The sequence below is a fragment of the Oryctolagus cuniculus genome, chromosome 6, assembly GCF_964237555.1.
Source record: "Oryctolagus cuniculus chromosome 6, mOryCun1.1, whole genome shotgun sequence".
Taxonomy (NCBI): domain Eukaryota; kingdom Metazoa; phylum Chordata; class Mammalia; order Lagomorpha; family Leporidae; genus Oryctolagus; species Oryctolagus cuniculus.
In genome coordinates this window covers 1445660-1464244 of record NC_091437.1, presented here as the reverse complement: position 1 = coordinate 1464244, position 18585 = coordinate 1445660, and the positions used below count along the sequence as shown (strand labels likewise).

Below are 18585 nucleotides of genomic sequence, written 5' to 3'. Positions count from 1 at the left end.
ACCACTGGGCAGTGAACCAGCAGATGAAAGAATGCTCTCTTTCTCACTCTCTCTCTCTCTCTTTGTTTGTGCCTTCCTCTGACACTCTGCCTTACAAAAAATAAATAAATAAACCTTAAAAACAATAGAAAAAATAGAAAAACAACAGGACATTGGAATAGGTATAAAATACTTGAGAATAAAATAACGGCAAGCCAAGCATGGGATAAAGGATTAATATTCAAAACACACAAGGAATTTAAACAAACCATTATCAAAGAAAATCCCCAATGACCCAACATAAAAATGGGAAATAAGGGCCTGGCACATGGCACAGCTATGCCGGCATTCCGTGCGGACACGGGTTCAAGTCCTGGCTGTTATCACCTGTACAGGAGCAGGGAAGCGAGGGAGCTGATGGGGCGCTGCTGTGTTGAGTGAGGAAAAGCGTACTCAGACAGGTGGGGACTGTCCACTATTGTCCCGAGGCTACTGTCACTGCCCCAGCAGTAGACAGAGGAAAGCAAAGCAGGATTAGGACAGGCCCTGGGCCCTGCTGCTGCCTGCGTCTCAGGCATCTAATAAAGAAGTAGCCCGGGGAGACACGTTGTAGACCACGTGCTAGGTGTCCACATACTCATGATGTCACCCCCACTCCTCTCTGTGTGTTTCAAACATTCTCAAACTAAGGACTTCTTCCTTTTTTTACATAATTCTGTGCAGCTGATGGGATTGCTAAAATGCTCAAAATCCAGGACAATCATGCTGGATTCTCAGTCTCCGATGCCCTGTGCAACGTGAGCTGGGGAACACACCCCTTGGGAATGCGTGGGAAACAGGCTCTCAGTGTGCAGGGGGCCACCACACTTCTTACGGTAGATGCTACATCTATGACATCTGCAAGGGAAATCTGTGCTTCTCTGTAACAGTGATACACTAGCCTACTTTCCTCTGTGCTTGTGAGTCTGAATTAACTTCCTGCCACTCCAGTAGCACTGTGGCTGAAAGCATTTTGCTGTTACAAGCTTGTCCTGTGGCTGGTAACTTTCCTATGCAGGCACAGGCTGGCAGCCGCTGACCAGTTTGGCGCAGAATTCAGAGAGCAGGGACTTCACAGCTCCCAGACTCCTTTCCCTGCCAAGTGTCACCACAGCAACCTCTCAACTTTGTCTCCTGTGCATTTTTGCTCCAAGGATCCCCATGGATCCCTGAGAACTTCCCTAAATCTTCCAATATGTTAAGGCTCCAATTAATCCCAAATCCCAAAGGGACAAATAAAGTTGCAACTCTTGCTAATTGGGAGGCTCTAACAGCCCTGTGTGCTCTGCCTTGCCAACCTCATTAAAAGTTTTCCACTGCAGTCCCCAGCGCCTGACTTAATGAGACTCCATCACTGCTCTCCCAATTAAGGCCCTTCCCACCCCAGAGGAGCAGGGACACAGAGCTGGCAGCTTTGCACCTTTCTTTCCTTGTTAGTCAATGTCCCCAGTCCCGCAGGTGTGGGGAAAGTGAAGCCACTTTTGTGATTACGTCGGCTTGACTTTCAACTTCCTTTCACCAGCTGTTGCTCATGATCTGTTGAGTCTCTCAGACACGTTACCCTGCACAGAAACCAAAACAGACATGTATGGAGGACAGCACAGTACATCCCACACACCCAGGAGTGGCTGGGAGGGACGGGGTGGCAGCCTGGCGGTCAGTGGGACCCTGGGACGTCCAGCCTGTCTTCTTCTTGATACTTCAACATGCAGGCATTGAGGACACTGCGCCTGAAGCCTCTCATTTCACCTGTTCTACATCTACAGAGGGCTGAGGCCCTGTCCAAGGGGCAGCAGGCATCACTGGCATTCTCTCAGGGACAGGCAGGCATCCTGGTGTGGGGGGCACTGTGGGTTCCTAAATCCTGAGACCCCAGATCCAAGAATTCAGGTCCCCAGCTTTCCCGCTTTGACTTCCTGTAGCCCCCGGTCAGCCACGCGGTGCTGGGGGCAGGGCAGAGGGCCCTCTCTAAACACTCGCATTTCCCCAGTCCTGACGAAGCCTCTGGGGCATGCTGTGCCATCCCAGGGACCACTCCTGTTCTTGCAGCACCCTGAGAGGCAGGGAATGTGTCTCCTGGCGCCAGAGGTGAGTGGAGGAACGCCTCTCTGTGAAAGGTTTTGTTGGTTTGGAGACTTGGATTTGAGCTATGCCGTTAGGTCTGTTGGTCACCATGCAACTCTATGGCCCTCATAACAGAATGCAAAACAGGTGGGGACATCTCTCCCTGCAGTCTTGCTCTGGGATCTCTTCCACGGCCATTCCTGAGGGAGGGGCATGAGGTAAGATGCACTTCTTCCCATGGGCCTCGGTTGTGAATATCTGGCTGCCTCGTGCCTGCTCCGGCAGGCATGCCATGGCCTGCCCGGCACTGGCACCCAGGCAGAAGCACAAGATCTCCCCGTCCTTCTGCTCACCTGAAGGTCTGTCTTCCAGATCCAGAGACTGTGCCACTGCCCAGCCCAGGGCAACCTGCTGCTCTCCATCTGGGGAGTCTGGGAGCCAAGTTCTAACGGCCCTCCAGGCCACATATCCTGACTTTTGCTGCATTTCTCATGAGCTGCTGGGCATTTGTCTCCAGGGCTGTAAAGAGCTATGGCCTGAGGCTGTGATAGGAAATCAGAAGAGAATTGGCAGCCCCGTTCTCACTTCTCTATGGTCTGCACATTCTCACCTGCAGCCTGAACCAACAGGATTCGAAGGCGATGGGTGAAAGCAGTGGCTGTTTCCAGACTGCGGTGCTTGTGAGCAATGATCCAGGAAGGGTCTCCTGCAAGCCCGCAGGGTGCACCTCCGTGGGGCCTGTTTTTGGTTACAGCTGGAGGCTGAGCTGTGGGTCTGTTTATTCATGCACTCTGTCTCACTGCCTAGAGCCAAGCTGCTTTCTCAGAGGGCTGCACCCATCAGGCATCCACACTCCCAGACCAGCATTCTCTGAGCTTGTCTCTTACACCAACACAGTAAGCGGCACGCAGAACTGCTGACTGCGTGTGTGCCGTTCAAAAGCGTGGAAGCAGATGAGCTCCCATGGGCAATTTCTCCTCTTTCCTATCTCCCCTGAGGAGGACAGTGCACGGGTCTTCTGAAATCACACCACTAGTGACCTGGTGGTGGCGGGCTAGGGCCACGTCTCTTCCCTTCCTTCCCTGGCCGCACCCTTGGAGGGTCCTCTCTGCTGAAGTGGCGGAGCCTGAGCCAATGTTTCAGGCTTCACCTTCTGCAGTCCTGGGACAGGGATGCTTACAGGAGGCGTGCTCTGGGAGAAGGTCCTCAAGACGGGATGGGTGTGCCACTGCTGATGGGGGTGTGGTGTCGATGCCCATGGAATGCAGGGGTGCTGAGCCTGGGGGAACGACATAAGAAGCACTGGAAACACAAGGATCTGGGATACGGCATCACTGCCCTCTGATCAGAAGGGAAACAGGAGCACTGCTATGCTGACTGTAATCATCTCTGTGTTAATTTCCCATAGGACACAGCAATGGAATCCACAGAAATGCTTCACACTGTCGCTGTCATCCCGTTGGTCCCCTGAGCTGTGCAGTTAGGGCCAGTGGGATAAGGAAGTGGAAGCTTTCATTACCCTCCCCGCGGGCAACAGTGAAATCAGAAGCAACAGTGCATTCCAGGAGGGGCATTTCAGAGACTGTTGTTGTGACATCGGAGCCCTGCTCAATCATAGCAGCATAGCATGGTCCCCACGGGGGAGAGCGGAGTGAGGCAAATGGAGTCGGCAGGGGCTTAATTGCTGATGCCTTGCTGGGTACGGTGCTCTTACTGCAGCAGGAAGAAGTTTGCATGGGGCTCGGTGCGTGGCCAGCTGCATGTAAACACAAGTGGACGTGAGTTGGCAAGAGAAAGACTCAACTTCTCCCATGCTCTGCCCTCAGGTGCTGATGAGAAACCAGTTTCACCCTTAGCTTCCAGTGACGCCTCTTTTTTCTAAATGGGATTCTTAACCTTAATGTATGGGTGTCTTTAAATAGTAATATGTCACCTTGGATATTGCCTTACAACAAATGTTATTGTCACACAGCATAGGTGGACTTCCATTATCAATTGGAAATGCACTGTCATTTATGTTCTAGCACTTCATTGTATTTAAGTTGTTAAAATTAGCAACAAATGTATATATCTTCATTGTGCCTATTTCAGATCTGGCCCTGCATGTTCTCAGAGTTGTGTCTATGCGGGAACACCTGTCCTCCAGCTGCCTGCCTGGTCTGTGGTGTTGATGTGTGGCAGTGTGGTCAGTCTTGGATGAGAACCACGAGCACTAAGTCACGCATGGACTCCTGGGGCAGAGTCGTGGCACCTGTGTTGGTGCACACGCATTGTGTGGGGGAACAGTGTACTCAGCACGAGCACGCACCAGGGGAGAGAGCGTGAGGAATTCTGCACATGGATTCCTCAGGATTCTTTGCCCTGTGGCCCCCTTGTACATCCTCACTGTTTCCTTGTGGTAAACTTTAATGTGAATACAGCCACACACGGAGGTTTGTGTGCCTTCCTTGTGAATGTGTGGGTAGTTTGGGGAACCTGCAAAGCAGGTGACTATGGAAATGGCCCCCAAATAAGAAAGCCAAGAACCTGTCCCATCAGCCAGCACTCAGGGACAGAAGTGGACAGAATCAACATGGTCATTGGCCCAGCAAGTGCAGGACAATGAGACTGGAAATAAAAGGTTTGGATATTGGATCATTGTTACCAGAGAAATTGCAGGGTTCTTGTCTTCACACAAGAAAGAATTCAAGCATGAGACAGAGAGTAGTGGGAGGTAAAATAGCAAGGTTTATTAGGGAAGGGACATCCGTAAGGATGGATGGGGAGAGACTGGGGGGGGGGGAGGGTGGAGGTTACATGGTTGAGTGGAGAGAATACACCTGGCCAGACCAGGTGGGCGGCTCAGCAGAAAGGCAGAGGGCTGAGCGCACAGTCTGGTTGAGGCGGGGGGGGGGGGGGGGGGGTGTTAAGGAGATGGGATGGGTCTTTGTCTTCACACATCTCCTCCTGAAACAAAGGATTTTATGGCTGTAAATACTAAGAAGCTCCTATCTGAGTTTTCCCTTGAAGGTATCAGACAGGAGGAAGCCTAACTGGTGCCATCCTGGGTTCAGAGGAAGGGTGAGCAGGACCCCCTAGAGAATGTGGATCTGGAGCAGAGTGTTTGAAATGCAGATACTGGGCTGCATCTGGGAGATTGTGGAAGATTTCTCAGGCAGAAGGGGCAGGAACCTCCACCTGGCAGGTTATCATGTAGAAGGGGGCAGGGCAGGATGCGAACACTGGGCTGCCCCTGAAGCATTATCGGGATGACATCAAGTCTTCTCCAGAGGCCTTTGTCACACACACATAAGCTCATACCTAACTTCCTGCCTAACAGTCATGAGTACTAAACTGACAATGGAAGGAAGTTAAATCATGAGGGCTGATAAACACAGGTTGGTAGTGAGAAATCCTCATGAAATTAAAGAAAATGTGTAACATGAGGAAGAATCATTTTTAGTTGTCACAAGTAAGTCACAGGCTAGCTCCTCCTTCTCTAGGATGTTTTATTTCCTTTTACATATGCTTGAATCTGTGCAAGAAGTGTATTTCAGAATTTTCCTCATTCGGGCAGTTCCCTACACCTACAAGAGGAGGCTGGATTCAGGTCATATGGAAAAGCATGGACCAAAGGTTAGCTAGAAACAGATTCCACCTTCTTGCTGGTGCGCACCCTGGAAGACAGGGGTGATGATTCAGGTTGCTGGGTCCCTGCCACCCATGTGAGAGACTTGGGTTCAGTTCTCCTAGCCACAGGTTTTGCAGGCACTTGGAGAGTGAACCAGTGGGTATGAGATTTCTCTCTCCCTTTCTAAACTCAGCCAACCCTCAGCCCTTCATATATAAAGTAATTTTTTAAGTCAAAAAATGTTCCTTGTGATTAGGTTAGGTATAAATTGTGCTCTCGGTACCCTCAGGTCCCCTGATCTGTGACCTTAGTTACATCTGCAAAGTAAATTTGTTAAATTGAATCAAGTGTGGCAAAACACTGCCTCCACAGGGAGTGAGCCAAAGCCCTACAATGTATAAGCCAGCTGTAACCCAAGGGTACACTCCTGTACCAGTCAGGTGATGCTCCACCAACCGCAGCTGCCAAAACTCAGCCAGTCAGAGGCTGGAGGCTACCAAACTAGACCAAGCATGGCGAACACCACGCTGCAGCGACTCAGACTCTGCACTGCTTCTCCAGCTGTGAACACAGCCTGCACCCTGGTAGTTTGGAACATTCTCAACCACTTTGCCCCTGAGTGCTGCCTGCTGAATGAAACCTTTTGCTGCTCTCAGTTCAACTCTGTGGAATATAACTTGTATAACTTTTAGCAATATTCAAGTCCAGTTTTTGCATTCATAGATGATGAATTAAAAATGTGTAAGACAAGAATGATACAAATCTCTCTAGAATATGTGGAAGATTATTTTCCAAAGTTTACTTATCAGGACAGTCAACTAAGCATTTGTCAACGAAGCACTACAAGTTAACCCAAGTGAGGGTTCTACAAGGGAACCTGACAGGTGACTTCATCGACACAAATAGTGAAAACATAGATTTAGTATTGAATTACTTGATTACTAAATGAACCATCTCCATAAAGATGATTATAAAAATACAGAAAGGTCATAAAAAAGGATGTGAAAGAATCAGACATAGGTCAGAACTACCAACAAATGTAGCATCATCTGCTAGTCAACAAATAACACTGACACTAACAATGAGCAATCAAAACACAAATTTAGGAAAACAAGCCCATTTATAACAGAATCAGCATAAGTAAAACATGTGACACTCCAATAATAACATTTTGTAATATATATACCACAAAACTACAAAATATTCAAGAAAGAAAGGCTGAAATGAAAAAACACAAAGATATCTGGTATCTGTTAATTAGCAGAGTTATTGTTAAAGTAAAAATAGTCCCCAAATTGATCAGCACATGGAATAGCGTCCCTATCGTTTTTTCAGAAACAGAAAGCTGATCCCAATGTTTATATGAGAATTCAAGAGGCCCAGAATAGCAGAAACAGACAGCCAAGAATAAAAAGTAAGAGGACCCACTATAATACCCAAGGCTGGCTGGCCGTGGCTCACTAGGCTAATCCTCTGCCTTGCAGCACCGGCACACCGGGTTCTAGTCCCGGTCGGGGTGCTGGATTCTGTCCCGGTTACCCCTCTTCCAGGCCAGCTCTCTGCTGTGGCCCGGAGTGCAGTGGAGGATGTCCCAAGTGCTTGGGCCCTGCACCCCATGGGAGACCAGGATAAGTACCTGGCTCCTGCCTTCGGATCAGCGCGGTGCACCGGCCGCAGCGCACCGGCCGTGGTGGCCATTGGAGGGTGAACCAACGGCAAAGGAAGACCTTTCTCTCTGTCTCTCTCTCTCACTGTCCACTCTGCCTGTCAAAAAAAAAAAAACCCAAGGCCATATAATATTAACATAAGATAGATATACAGATCCGTGAAACAGAAATCAGAGTCCAGAAATATATATATATATATATATATATATATATATGGTCAATTGATCACTGAGAGGAGTATAGAGAATTCAGTAGGGAAAACATGAACTCTGAACTAGCGGTGCAGTGACAACCAGATCCATGCCAGAGTGGAGCTGAACACCTGCCTCATGGCAGGTGCACAAGGAAATCACATCAACACGGACCAGCGACATACACAGGAGATAAAACCGTACCACTCTTAGAAGGAAACATAGGCTTAAATCTTTCTGATTTATTTGGGTCTAGATTCCAGAGAATATAAAGAGCTCTCATAAATCAACACCAAAGAGACAAATAATCCAATTTAAATGGCCTGAGTAGGCATTTTTTCAAGGAAGATACACAAATGATCAACAATAAATGAAAAAAAATGCCAAGCATCATTAGTCAGGAAGTACAAATCAACAAGGACCAGATACAGTGGCTGCAATCCAAAAGTGGGAAGTGACAAACGTTGGTGAGAATATGGAGAAACTGGGTCTTTCTACACTGCTGGTGCAAATGTCAGAGTTTGCAGTCACCGTGGAAAACAGTTGGGCAGCTTCTCAAAAATCTTAACAGTGACAGCGGCAGGAATTTGGTGGTTAAGGTGCTAGGTGGAGTACCTGCAGCCTGTGTCCGGGGCCTGGTTCACTCCCTGCCAATGCACACCTGGGAGGCTGTGCTGATGGCTCAAGTAGCTGGCTCCCTGACTGGAGCTGAGTTCTGTTTCCTGGCTTTTGCCGGCTGCAGCCCTGGCAGCTGTGATCATTTGAGGAATAAACCAATGGATTGGACATCTCCCTCATTTCCCTCTGTCTCTCTGCCTTTCAAGTAAATTAAATTTAAAAATTAGAAAGAATTACCGTATGACTGAGCAATTTCACTTCTGTGTAAACCCAAGAGATTTGAACACACTGCACACACAGATTTATATGGGTACGCACAGTACTTATTATTCATAATAGCCAATAAGTGAAAATACCCCAAATGACTATCAATGGTTGAGTGAATAAAGAAAATGTGGCACAGCCTTTCAAAGGAATACTATGATTTGCACCAAACAAATGAACTGATGCACTTCATCAAGAATGAATGATTAACAAGGATTCTTTTAGTGGCCACAAGAGGCAAAATCGCAGACAAAAGCAGTGGCTGCCTGGAAAAGCAGTGGGAGGTAGAGGGGAAGTGCTTACGCTTGCGAGTTTTCTTTATGGAGAACAAAAATGTTTGTAATTAGATAGCTTGATATTCACACTAAAATCCACTGAATTGTGCATATTAATCCACTGACTTTTATGGCATGTGAATTTCATCTGAAGGACGTATTGGGGACATTCTACTTAGTGCCTTCAAGGATGAGGCAGATCATAATATGTGGTCATGTCATTAAAACATAAAATCCAGGTTTATTTCAAACAGTAAAACTAAATCAACTTACTCAGAGCAGTAAAATATTCCACGGCAGAGACTGAATGAGCAGCATGTGACAGAAACCAGTGCTGTCTCCTTGGAGCAGGCAACGATTGTCCTCAATTCTCAGGGATGCAGAGGGCTCGGACCCGCAGTCTGCAATCTGCTAACAATCCCTGTGTAGACAGAGGATTAGACACGCTGTCTGCAATCTGCTAACAATATCTGTGTAGACAGAGGATTAGACATGAGTCTGCAATCTGCTAACAATCCCTGTGTAGACAGAGGATTAGACACGCTGTCTGCAATCTGCTAACAATATCTGTGTAGACAGGATTAGACATGAGTCTGCAATCTGCTAACGATCCCTGTGTAGACAGAGGATTAGACACGAGTCTGCAATCTGCTAACGATCCCTGTGTAGACAGAGGATTAGACATGAGTCTGCAATCAGCTAACAATCCCTGTGTAGACAGAGGATTAGACACACTGTCTGCAATCTGCTAACAATCCCTGTGTAGACAGAGGATTAGACACACTGTCTACAATCTGCTAACAATCCCTGTGTAGACAGGATTAGACACACTGTCTGCAATCTGCTAACGATCACTGTGTAGACAGAGGATTAAACACGCTGTCTGCAATCTGCTAATGATCCCTGTGTAGACAGAGGATTAGACACGCTGTCTGTAATCTGCTAACAATCCCTCTGTAGACAGAGGATTAGACACACTGTCTGCAATCTGCTAACAATCCCTGTGTAGACAGGATTAGACACACTGTCTGCAATCTGCTCCATCAGTGTCCAGATCAGTGGCAGACACAGCAGTGCAGACTGTAACAAATGGGATCAAGATCCTGAAGGAGACAAAAATACTTTAATTGTATGAATGTTTTTTAATAATATGCATTATCCATGAACTTTTTAAATACCCCTCAAATGCATGGATTTAAAAATGTTTGCATCAAATAATTTTATCTTTGACTCATTTATCCCATGAATGTTTTGAAGTACATCATATTTATTGGTTCACTTCCTGATGCACTCAGAGAGATCGTTCATTCAGCTATAAGCTATCAATACACCTGCCAAAGGAAATTGAGGCTATCCAGAGGAATATCTTAAGCCATTTTTTCAGAGAATCATCAGATCTGGAAAAATTATTACTATTAAACATAAATAAGCATATTAATTTTCAGGCTTTATGGAATGTAAAGAAATAGAAGAGTATACAATAGGTTGAAAAAGAATGGTATGAGGCTGGCACTGTGGCGTAGCTGGCGAAGCCACCACTTGTAGGGCCGGCATCCCAAATGGGTGCTGGTTTGAGTCCTGGCTGCTCCATTTCCAATCCAGCTCTATGCTATGGCCTGGGAAAGCAGTAGAAGGGGGCCCAAGTCCTTGGGCCCCTGTACCCGCGTGGAAGCTCCAGCCATCTGGGGAGTGAACCAGCAGATGGAAGACCCATCTCTCTCTCTCTCTCTCTCCCTCTCTCTCTCTCCCTCTCTCTCTCTCCCTCTCTGATATTGTCATCAAAACTTCTGGAATGTTAGCAGGAGATTACTGCATCCAAATCTTATCCCATTATTTTGTCCTTCCTTTGCTTAATTATGTGTGAATTATTTGTGAAACCAATTAACTGATATCTGACTGGAGGAAGGAAAATAATGCTTTATTTTATGAAAAGTGAGAGTAAGAGAAGTATTCAGGAATGAAATAAAAATTATATTTAAGAGTGAAAATACTTTACATGATTTTCATATTTGTGAAGGAAAAGGTAAAACCATCACATACAGACTTTAAAAATAATTATGTGGAACCACAATGACTAAGAATTCAAGGAGATAGTCCACGACTATTTTATCTAACTGTGCAACTTCAATGTTTCTTTGGTTATTCCTCTTGATAATACTGAGAAATCATCAAGAATGGCTTTAAAATACCCTGCATTCTATTTAAAAAAAATGAGACTCTAACTGTCTGAACACAGAATCCTGGCAGGTGCCCTAGTGGGGTGTGCAGGTGTAGGGCCCTGGGAAGAGGTGAACTCTTAAGAATGCTGATTCCAGCCGGTGCCACAGCTCAATAGGCTAATCTTCTGCCTGCAGTGCTGGCACCTCGGGTTCTAGTCCCAGTTGCAGCACCAGATTCTTCCCCGGTTGCTCTTCTTCCAGTCCAGCTCTCTGCTGTGGCCCGAGAAAGCAGTGGAGGATGGCCCAAGTCATTGGGCCCTGTACCCGCATGGGAGACCAGGAGGAAGCACCTGGCTCCTGGCTTCGGATCAGCACAGCGCTGGTCACAACGCGCCAGCCGTAGCGGCCACTTGGGGGGTGAACCAATGGAAAAAGGAAGACCTTTCTCTTTGTCTCTCCCTTTCTCTCTCTCTCTCTCTCACTGTCTAACTCTGCATGTCAAAAATAAAATAAAATAAAATAAGAGTGCTGATTCCAGGTAACTAATGGCAAAGCACCGTGATGATGTTATTTCATCTAAAAAATGGGAAATCCAGCAGCCTGTTTTTCCTTCATGCCTGTGGAGTAAATAAGACAAAAGTCTGAAAGGATGAGAGATAAAAAAAAAAAGGCAAGAGATAAAAAAAAAAGGCAAGGACAGGCATTTGGCCTAGTGATTAAGATACTGGTTTGGGCCGGCGCCGCGGCTCACTAGGCTAATCCTCCGCCTTGCGGCACTGGCACACCGGGTTCTAGTCCCGGTCAGGGCGCCGGATTCTGTCCCGGTTGCCCCTCTTCCAGGCCAGCTCTCTGCTGCGGCCAGGGAGTGCAGTGGAGGATGTCCCAAGTGCTTGGGCCCTGCATCCCATGGGAGACCAGGATAAGTACCTGATTCCTGCCATCGGATCAGCATGGTGTGCCGGCCGCAGCACGCTGGCCGTGGTGGCCATTGGAGGGTGAACCAACGGCAAAGGAAGACCTTTCTCTCTGTCTCTCTCTCTCACTGTCCACTCTGTCAAAAAAAAAAGATACTGGTTTGGACACCTGTGTCCCATATTGGAGTGCTTGGGTGCAAATCTCCAGCGCTCACTTCCAACTTCCTGCTAATGTGGACCCAGGGAGGCATCAGGGTTTTAGCTCCTGTCACTCATCGGGGAGGCCTGGATTTATTTCCTGGCTCCTGGCTTCAGCCCACCCAGCCCTCTGCTGTGGCCAGCATTTAGAGAATGAGCCAGCAGATGGGAATGTCTCTCTCTTACTCTCTCTCTCTCCTCTCAAATAAATAGAATAACACCCTCTCAAAGGATTTTTTTAAAGCAGAGTGAAAATGGGGTCATTAAATCACAAAAGAGCCAGGAAACACACAGAAATTTTTATTCTAAATAGAGAGTTTGTATTTGTTAACCTAGGAGCAGAATCCTTCATTTGATCTTAAATGTCAGTGAAATTCACATTTTCAGGATAGGTAGCTAACTTAGTCTCAAACCCTAGGAGGCCAACATGGCTGATAGCGTGCAGCGTTTAATTAAAGACAAGGGACAGGATAACCCTGTGGGGTTGCAGATTTAAGCCACACATGACCTGCTCCCTTGGCTTTCTCTAGAAAGGCACAGCTCTTGGGCTGCTCACCAGGAGGGAAGTCAGGGAGACTGCACTCATCACCCAGGTCGACAAGTGGAAACCCACTTTAGTCAGCAGCTGTCATAGGAGATTTTGGTATTTCGGAGTCCAGCACACACGGACATCGTTTTTCGTGGTGCTCTATTCCTTCACATCATCTATAAATTAGAGCGTTTTCTTGCTTTATTTACCACAGATGCTCTGAGCTTCAGCGACGCAGCAGCTCTGCTGTGCTAAGTGGATGCAGGGCGTTACTTAGAGCAGTGGAACAGCAGCTGGGTGAAGCATCGCCAGCACCACGGGACGCTGCACTGGGTCTGTCTCCTTGTTTCTGGTTTCAGTCTCTACGGGAAACTTGTAGACTCCACGTGTATGTCACACTCGCTTGTTTGATCAAGTGCGTATAAGAAATAAGCACACAGCTGACCAGTCAGGAGCCAGCAATCTGATAAGAAAACATTTCCAAGAGTCATTGCGGGTAAGTAACAGTGGCACTCACTGCAATGGTATTTAAAAAGTGTGGCAGGACTGCAGAGTGATAACGCATATCTGAAAATGAATACTGTGAGGTGCGCTTCGATGTGGCATTGATGAAAGTTAATTTGTTCTGTCTACACTGCAGGAAATGACTACATCTCAGAGAGATTTATCATTTTGGTGACCGAGTGCTTGGCGGAGGCTTCAGACATAAACTAGTCTTTGCCGTTTATGTAACAGAGGTAGGATCACACGTGTTCTGTGAGCTTAGCACACACAGAGCTCAGGCCGCACCGAGTGAAGAAGGAGGCACAGAGAGAGACGCACGCGTGTGTGCTGCAACCTGCAGGAGGTGAGGAGGTGACGCACAGGTCAAGAATGGTGGGAGGGAAGACGCTACATGCGGGGAACACCTCCTGCACCTGCGTGTGGCAGAGGCCTGAGAGGAGATGCCTGGGTGTGCACTGGGTAGCAGAGAGCAGATGACCTGAAATCCGTGCAGAGACTAGAACAACTTCCTGCAGCACCTTGCAAGTAAAATCCGCAAGGAGACAAGGCCACTTCTGCAGAAACCTGAGTCGCTGGAGCGCTGAGCCTCTGCGAGGAGCAGTGCCGGCTCTTTGTCTTTGGAGGTTGGAACGTGATTTGTGCGCTGGCAGAACGCAGCACCTTGAGGGCAGACGTGGGATTCAGCCATCCCACCGACTTTCTCTCGCCTCACTGTTCTCTCGGTTATTCTCTACTGATAACAGTTCCTGTACAACTTCTTTCTGTGATTACGACCTCCTCGCTGTATTCTGTTGATTTTCCCTTTCTCTACTCAGCCACCAAAACTCCTTCTATCTCCTGTCTCCAACCCTACTTTCCTCAGTTTCCCGTTTAGCCCATAAATATAGAAGCACAAGTTAGCCGTTCAGCTACAGTGTATTGCAGGGTGCATTAAAGATATCAAGGCATACAAATACTCTTAATTCATACTACAGGAGGTTTGATGAGAATTTGCAAGCTTGTGGATAATCTTATAGGGGAATGATGGAATATTTATCAAGCCACCTCGTGATGTGCATTACGTTTTGAAGCGCATAGCTCTAACATCTTCCGCAGCGTCTCATGTTACTGCATCTATGTTTAAACTTCTTCTTGGTCTCACACAGGTGACTCCTACTAAGGCTTTGCTTATGTCAGTCGCATGCCTGAGTTGATAGTGTTTAGAAAAAAGTGCTCGGACAACATGAACCATGTTTACGGTGGCCTCTCTTTACTCTGACCAAGTGAGAGTTTGTAGCAGGTAATGATGTAGTTCAGGGGCCACTTGGAAGAAGCCAGGAGTCTGATGTCCTGTGTGCGGGTTGGACACAGCACACGGAGCTGACACCTGAGCTCGCAGAACCACACACAGAGACACATTTTCAGCAGCTCACCTGCTGTGGGTTGAACTGTCCAAGAACCTTGAGCACAATTACGTTTCAAACCAAGGAGAGGGAGAATTTTACATGTGCCTAACAACGTGAGAGAAGACAAAGCAGAAAGCACAGGACCCTTCCAGGGGCTGGTGATGTTCCGAGCCCAGTGAGGTGGTGATTTCCTGCTGCACACTTTCAGTCAGCAAGCTGAAAATATTCCGGGGCTTTTTTCACCCTGAACTCCTGTCTCAGGCGCTGTGCTGGTTGCTGGTTTTGGGAAGATCGGCATTGGCTGACAGTGTTGCTTGAGGATGAATAAGGCAGGCAGCTTAGGAGAGCTCTGACTGCGACTGTGCAGGAACAGTGTGGAAGGTCAAAGTCCCTGCAGAAAGCTCAGGCATCCTCTAGAGCCGTGCTCACGGAGGCGGTCGAGTTTCTGCGCAAGCTTGTCAATGCGTGGACAGTTTCAGGAACTTAGAGCTGACTAGGAATGTGGGGTGGAACATCTGAGTTACAGTGTGGTGTTGTATTCGCAGAGTTGAGTTTGAGCAGACCAGGGTGGGAGACTCAGTGTGAGCTTACAGTGTGTTCAGAGGTGAGTGGAGGATGCCTCTGAGACAACGGATGACACTGACACAAGCAAGCGCAGGAGCAGGGCCAGGCTCTCACTTCCTGACTGTGGTCCCGGTGCACGCCAATGAGAAGAGGAGACGACTTCATTGTGACAATAACTAATCAGCAGGTTAGGAATCAGCACATAGGCGGATGCGGGAAAGCAGGGGAAGCAGGTAAATAAATGAAACAATGCCCCAAGGAAGCCCAAAGGCACTCCAAAGGCAATGTGGAAAACAGGGCTGAAAGGGGAGCTCCGTGGAGCGTGCTTCACGATATCCATCTCCCACGAGCTGTGGAAGACCCCTCACGTGAATGAAAGCCAGCCTGCCCACACTGTGGCCGGGGAGCCCCTGAACTCTCCAGGGCAGAGCTGAAGGTGCAAGCTGCCTCGCGGTGAAGGATGAAGTGGCCACTGCTGTGGGCAGAGCTGCACCTCTGCACTCTGCCTCTTCCCTCCCCCGCCTCTGAAGGCACTGAAGGCGCAAAGGAGACGTGCACTAGAAAGGAGGAAATACCAAACCAAACAGGAAATGAGTGTTGCAGGCATCACTTTTGGAGAGAAAGGCAGGAGAGCCTTGTGAAGCAGGACGGGGCTACGAGGGACTTGCTGTAAGGGCTGGAGGATATCCCCCTTGGTCCAGTTCCCAGCGCCACTGCTCCAGATCAAGCGGCTGAGAGAGCAGGAGCTGGGCTCCTGAGGCAGGAAGCAAAGGGGGTGAGGGCAGGGATTGGAGGACCCATTTCTTTGCACGACAGAGAGAGCAAGAGCGAGAGTGAGAGAGAGAGAGAACACTGATGCGTGAAAGTCCCACAGCAGGCAACAGGTCGGCATAGGAGACAGATACTACACTGCAGGTAATTCTGGGGTGATCTGAGGGAGCCCTTACTGTGATGATATGGTGTTCACATCGGTTTAGATCCATATACAATTCCCACCCATGACACTCAACACACATTTCAGTTGTGTTTCAGACCCATAAAAAGTAAATAAACACACACATATATTCCCACTGAAAATATTAGAAGAAAATAGTTTAATAGTACCATATTAAACCGAAGCCATCCCTGACTGAAACTATAATTGGATTTTTAATTGATTATTTTAAAAGATGAGGAGAAATAAAGTATGCAATACTCACTCCATAGACATTTAATCATTGTGATTTACATTAGAACAATTCACATAATTCTCTCACACACAAAACCATGCCTGGATACTATTTTGCAATAATTTGGGGGTATGGAATAAAAACCCTGCTCTCCTACAGGGTATACACATTGGTTGAAATAGTATTGAATGTATTAAGAATCAGTGATGTTTTCTTGAAATATTTTATATGTATTTGCATGATAACATTTTCATTCAAGCTTAATTGATTTTCAATTTAACATTGTGGGTGTATGAAACAGTAATAGGCTAAACATACATTTCTCCCTATAGACATTAGTATAAGATTTGTAAAACAATGCAGAGGTTTTGTTAATCAAATGCACCAAATTTTGATAAATTTGGCCAAAACTTTGATGACTTGCTCAGACTCTACATTTCCTCCCCAACAATTAGTTTCTGAACTCGTGTTTTACATACTTCCGTGACAGCTCAGCACTGTTGGCAAAAAAGATCACTCCTGGGCTTCTGAGTGCTGCTTTCTTGGTTCTTGGCGTCTGGCTCACTGCCCCATGTCCTCCAGTCCTGGCTCCCCTTCCCTTTGGAAGACAGGACTGTTATTGGCATCACAGAGTGTTGTGCTTATTTGAGTGGAGAAAGAGAACAGAGTATGTCACTGGCGCCCCAGAATTTGTCAGTCCTCTGGCTCTCAGTTTAACTGTGGAAGGAAAACACACTACACACTTGACTTCTTGCTCAAAGGAGGCTGTCCTCCTCTTGAGAAACCTCCTGGGTCTGTAAGCCGTGCAAGTACCTTACATCTGAAAATCATTTCAACCTAAAAAGCAAGATGCCTGACTCCTAGTTCACTGATGAAGAAACTATACCTCACATAAATCACTTTTCCAGGCAGAGGGAGTTCTGTAGATCTCACACTCAAGTTCTTCATATTTCTAGGACACGAACTTGGCCATTCCTTGCGTGTTCTGTCTCCACAGGGAACATGTTCCTCATGTCCTACAATAATCAGACCTTCACCTCTGACTTCATCCTGCTGGGAATCTTCGACCACAGCCCCGCCCACACCTTCCTCTTCACTCTCGTCCTAACCATCTTCTCGGTGACCTGCATGGGGAACTCTGTCATGGTGCTTCTCATCCAGCTGGATCCCCAGCTGCACACGCCCATGTACATCCTCCTCAGCCAGCTCTCCCTCATGGACCTCATGCTCAGCTGCACCATCGTGCCCAAGATGGCTCTCAGCTACCTGTCTGGCAGGAGGACCATCTCGCTGGCTGGTTGTGGAACCCAGATCTTCTTCTATGTCTCCCTACTCGGAGCAGAATGCTTCCTGCTGGCTGCCATGGCCTATGATCGCTATGTGGCCATTTGCCACCCACTGAGATACCAGATTCTCATGAGCCAGAAAATCTGTGGGCTCCTGGCAGCTGCTTCCTGGCTCCTTGGCTCCTCTGATGGTGTAATTGTCCTTGCAGTTGCACTGTCCTTTCAGTACTGTGGTGCCCGGGAAATACCCCACTTTTTCTGTGACACGCCTTCCATCCTCACTGTCTCTTGCACTAGTACCTCGACCTTTGAAAGGATAATGTTCACCTGCTGTGTGGTTATGCTTCTATTGCCTGTAGCAGTCATCATTACTTCCTATGTGCGGGTTATTCGGGCTGTCGTTCACATGGGCTCTGGGGAGGGGCGCCGCAAAGCGTTTGCCACCTGCTCCTCCCATCTCATGGTGGTGGTAATGTACTACGGAGCGGCCATCTTCATATACATGCGGCCCACTTCCCACCGTTCCCCCACACTGGACAAGGTGGTGTCGACCTTCTACACCATCCTCACTCCCATGCTGAATCCCCTCATCTATAGCCTACGCAACAAGGAGGTAGCCAGAGCCCTCAGGAAGGTGCTGGTGAAGTGCAAGTCTGGACATCAGGTTGGTTGATTATCTGTATGCTTTGCTTTTTTCCATATACTTTATGCTTAAAAATGTAAAGATTGGACCAACATATCCCAGCACCCAATATTTACCCATCTATGTAGATTTTCAGCAATCACTAAGGTTAATGAACTGAGAAGTAAATATATAGCCAAACTCAATTATGTCTCTCATATGAAGGATAAAATTGAAAGTTATGAAAATAATAATAGCTAAAATAACTTGTTAATAAAAATGTAAAACATGAGTTCAAAAACAAATTGTTGGGGAGGAAATGTAGAGTTTGAGCAAGTGATAAAATGTTAAGTTGATATCTGCATTCCATAGCCTAATATTAGTATGTTTTATGTGAGCCTCATGGTAACCAGAGTGAAAACACTTAGTAGATAGAAATATGTAGAATAAACCATCAGATCACAGAGGAATAAAGGTCTCGGGACACTTCACTGAACAGGATGGGGAGCTGATCTCCCACCAGGGAAGGCTGAAGTAAACTGAGTTCT

The 18585-nt window shown here is 47.3% G+C and overlaps 1 protein-coding gene across 1 annotated transcript; it reads left to right on the top strand.

Moving 5' to 3' along the window:
* Positions 1 to 17131: 17131 nt before the first annotated feature.
* On the top strand, positions 17132 to 18088 carry LOC100340984 (olfactory receptor 2M3-like). Its single transcript, XM_002724126.4, has one exon. The coding sequence runs from the start codon at positions 17132 to 17134 to the stop codon at positions 18086 to 18088; it is 957 nt and encodes a 318-aa protein (XP_002724172.4).
* Positions 18089 to 18585: the final 497 nt, after the last annotated feature.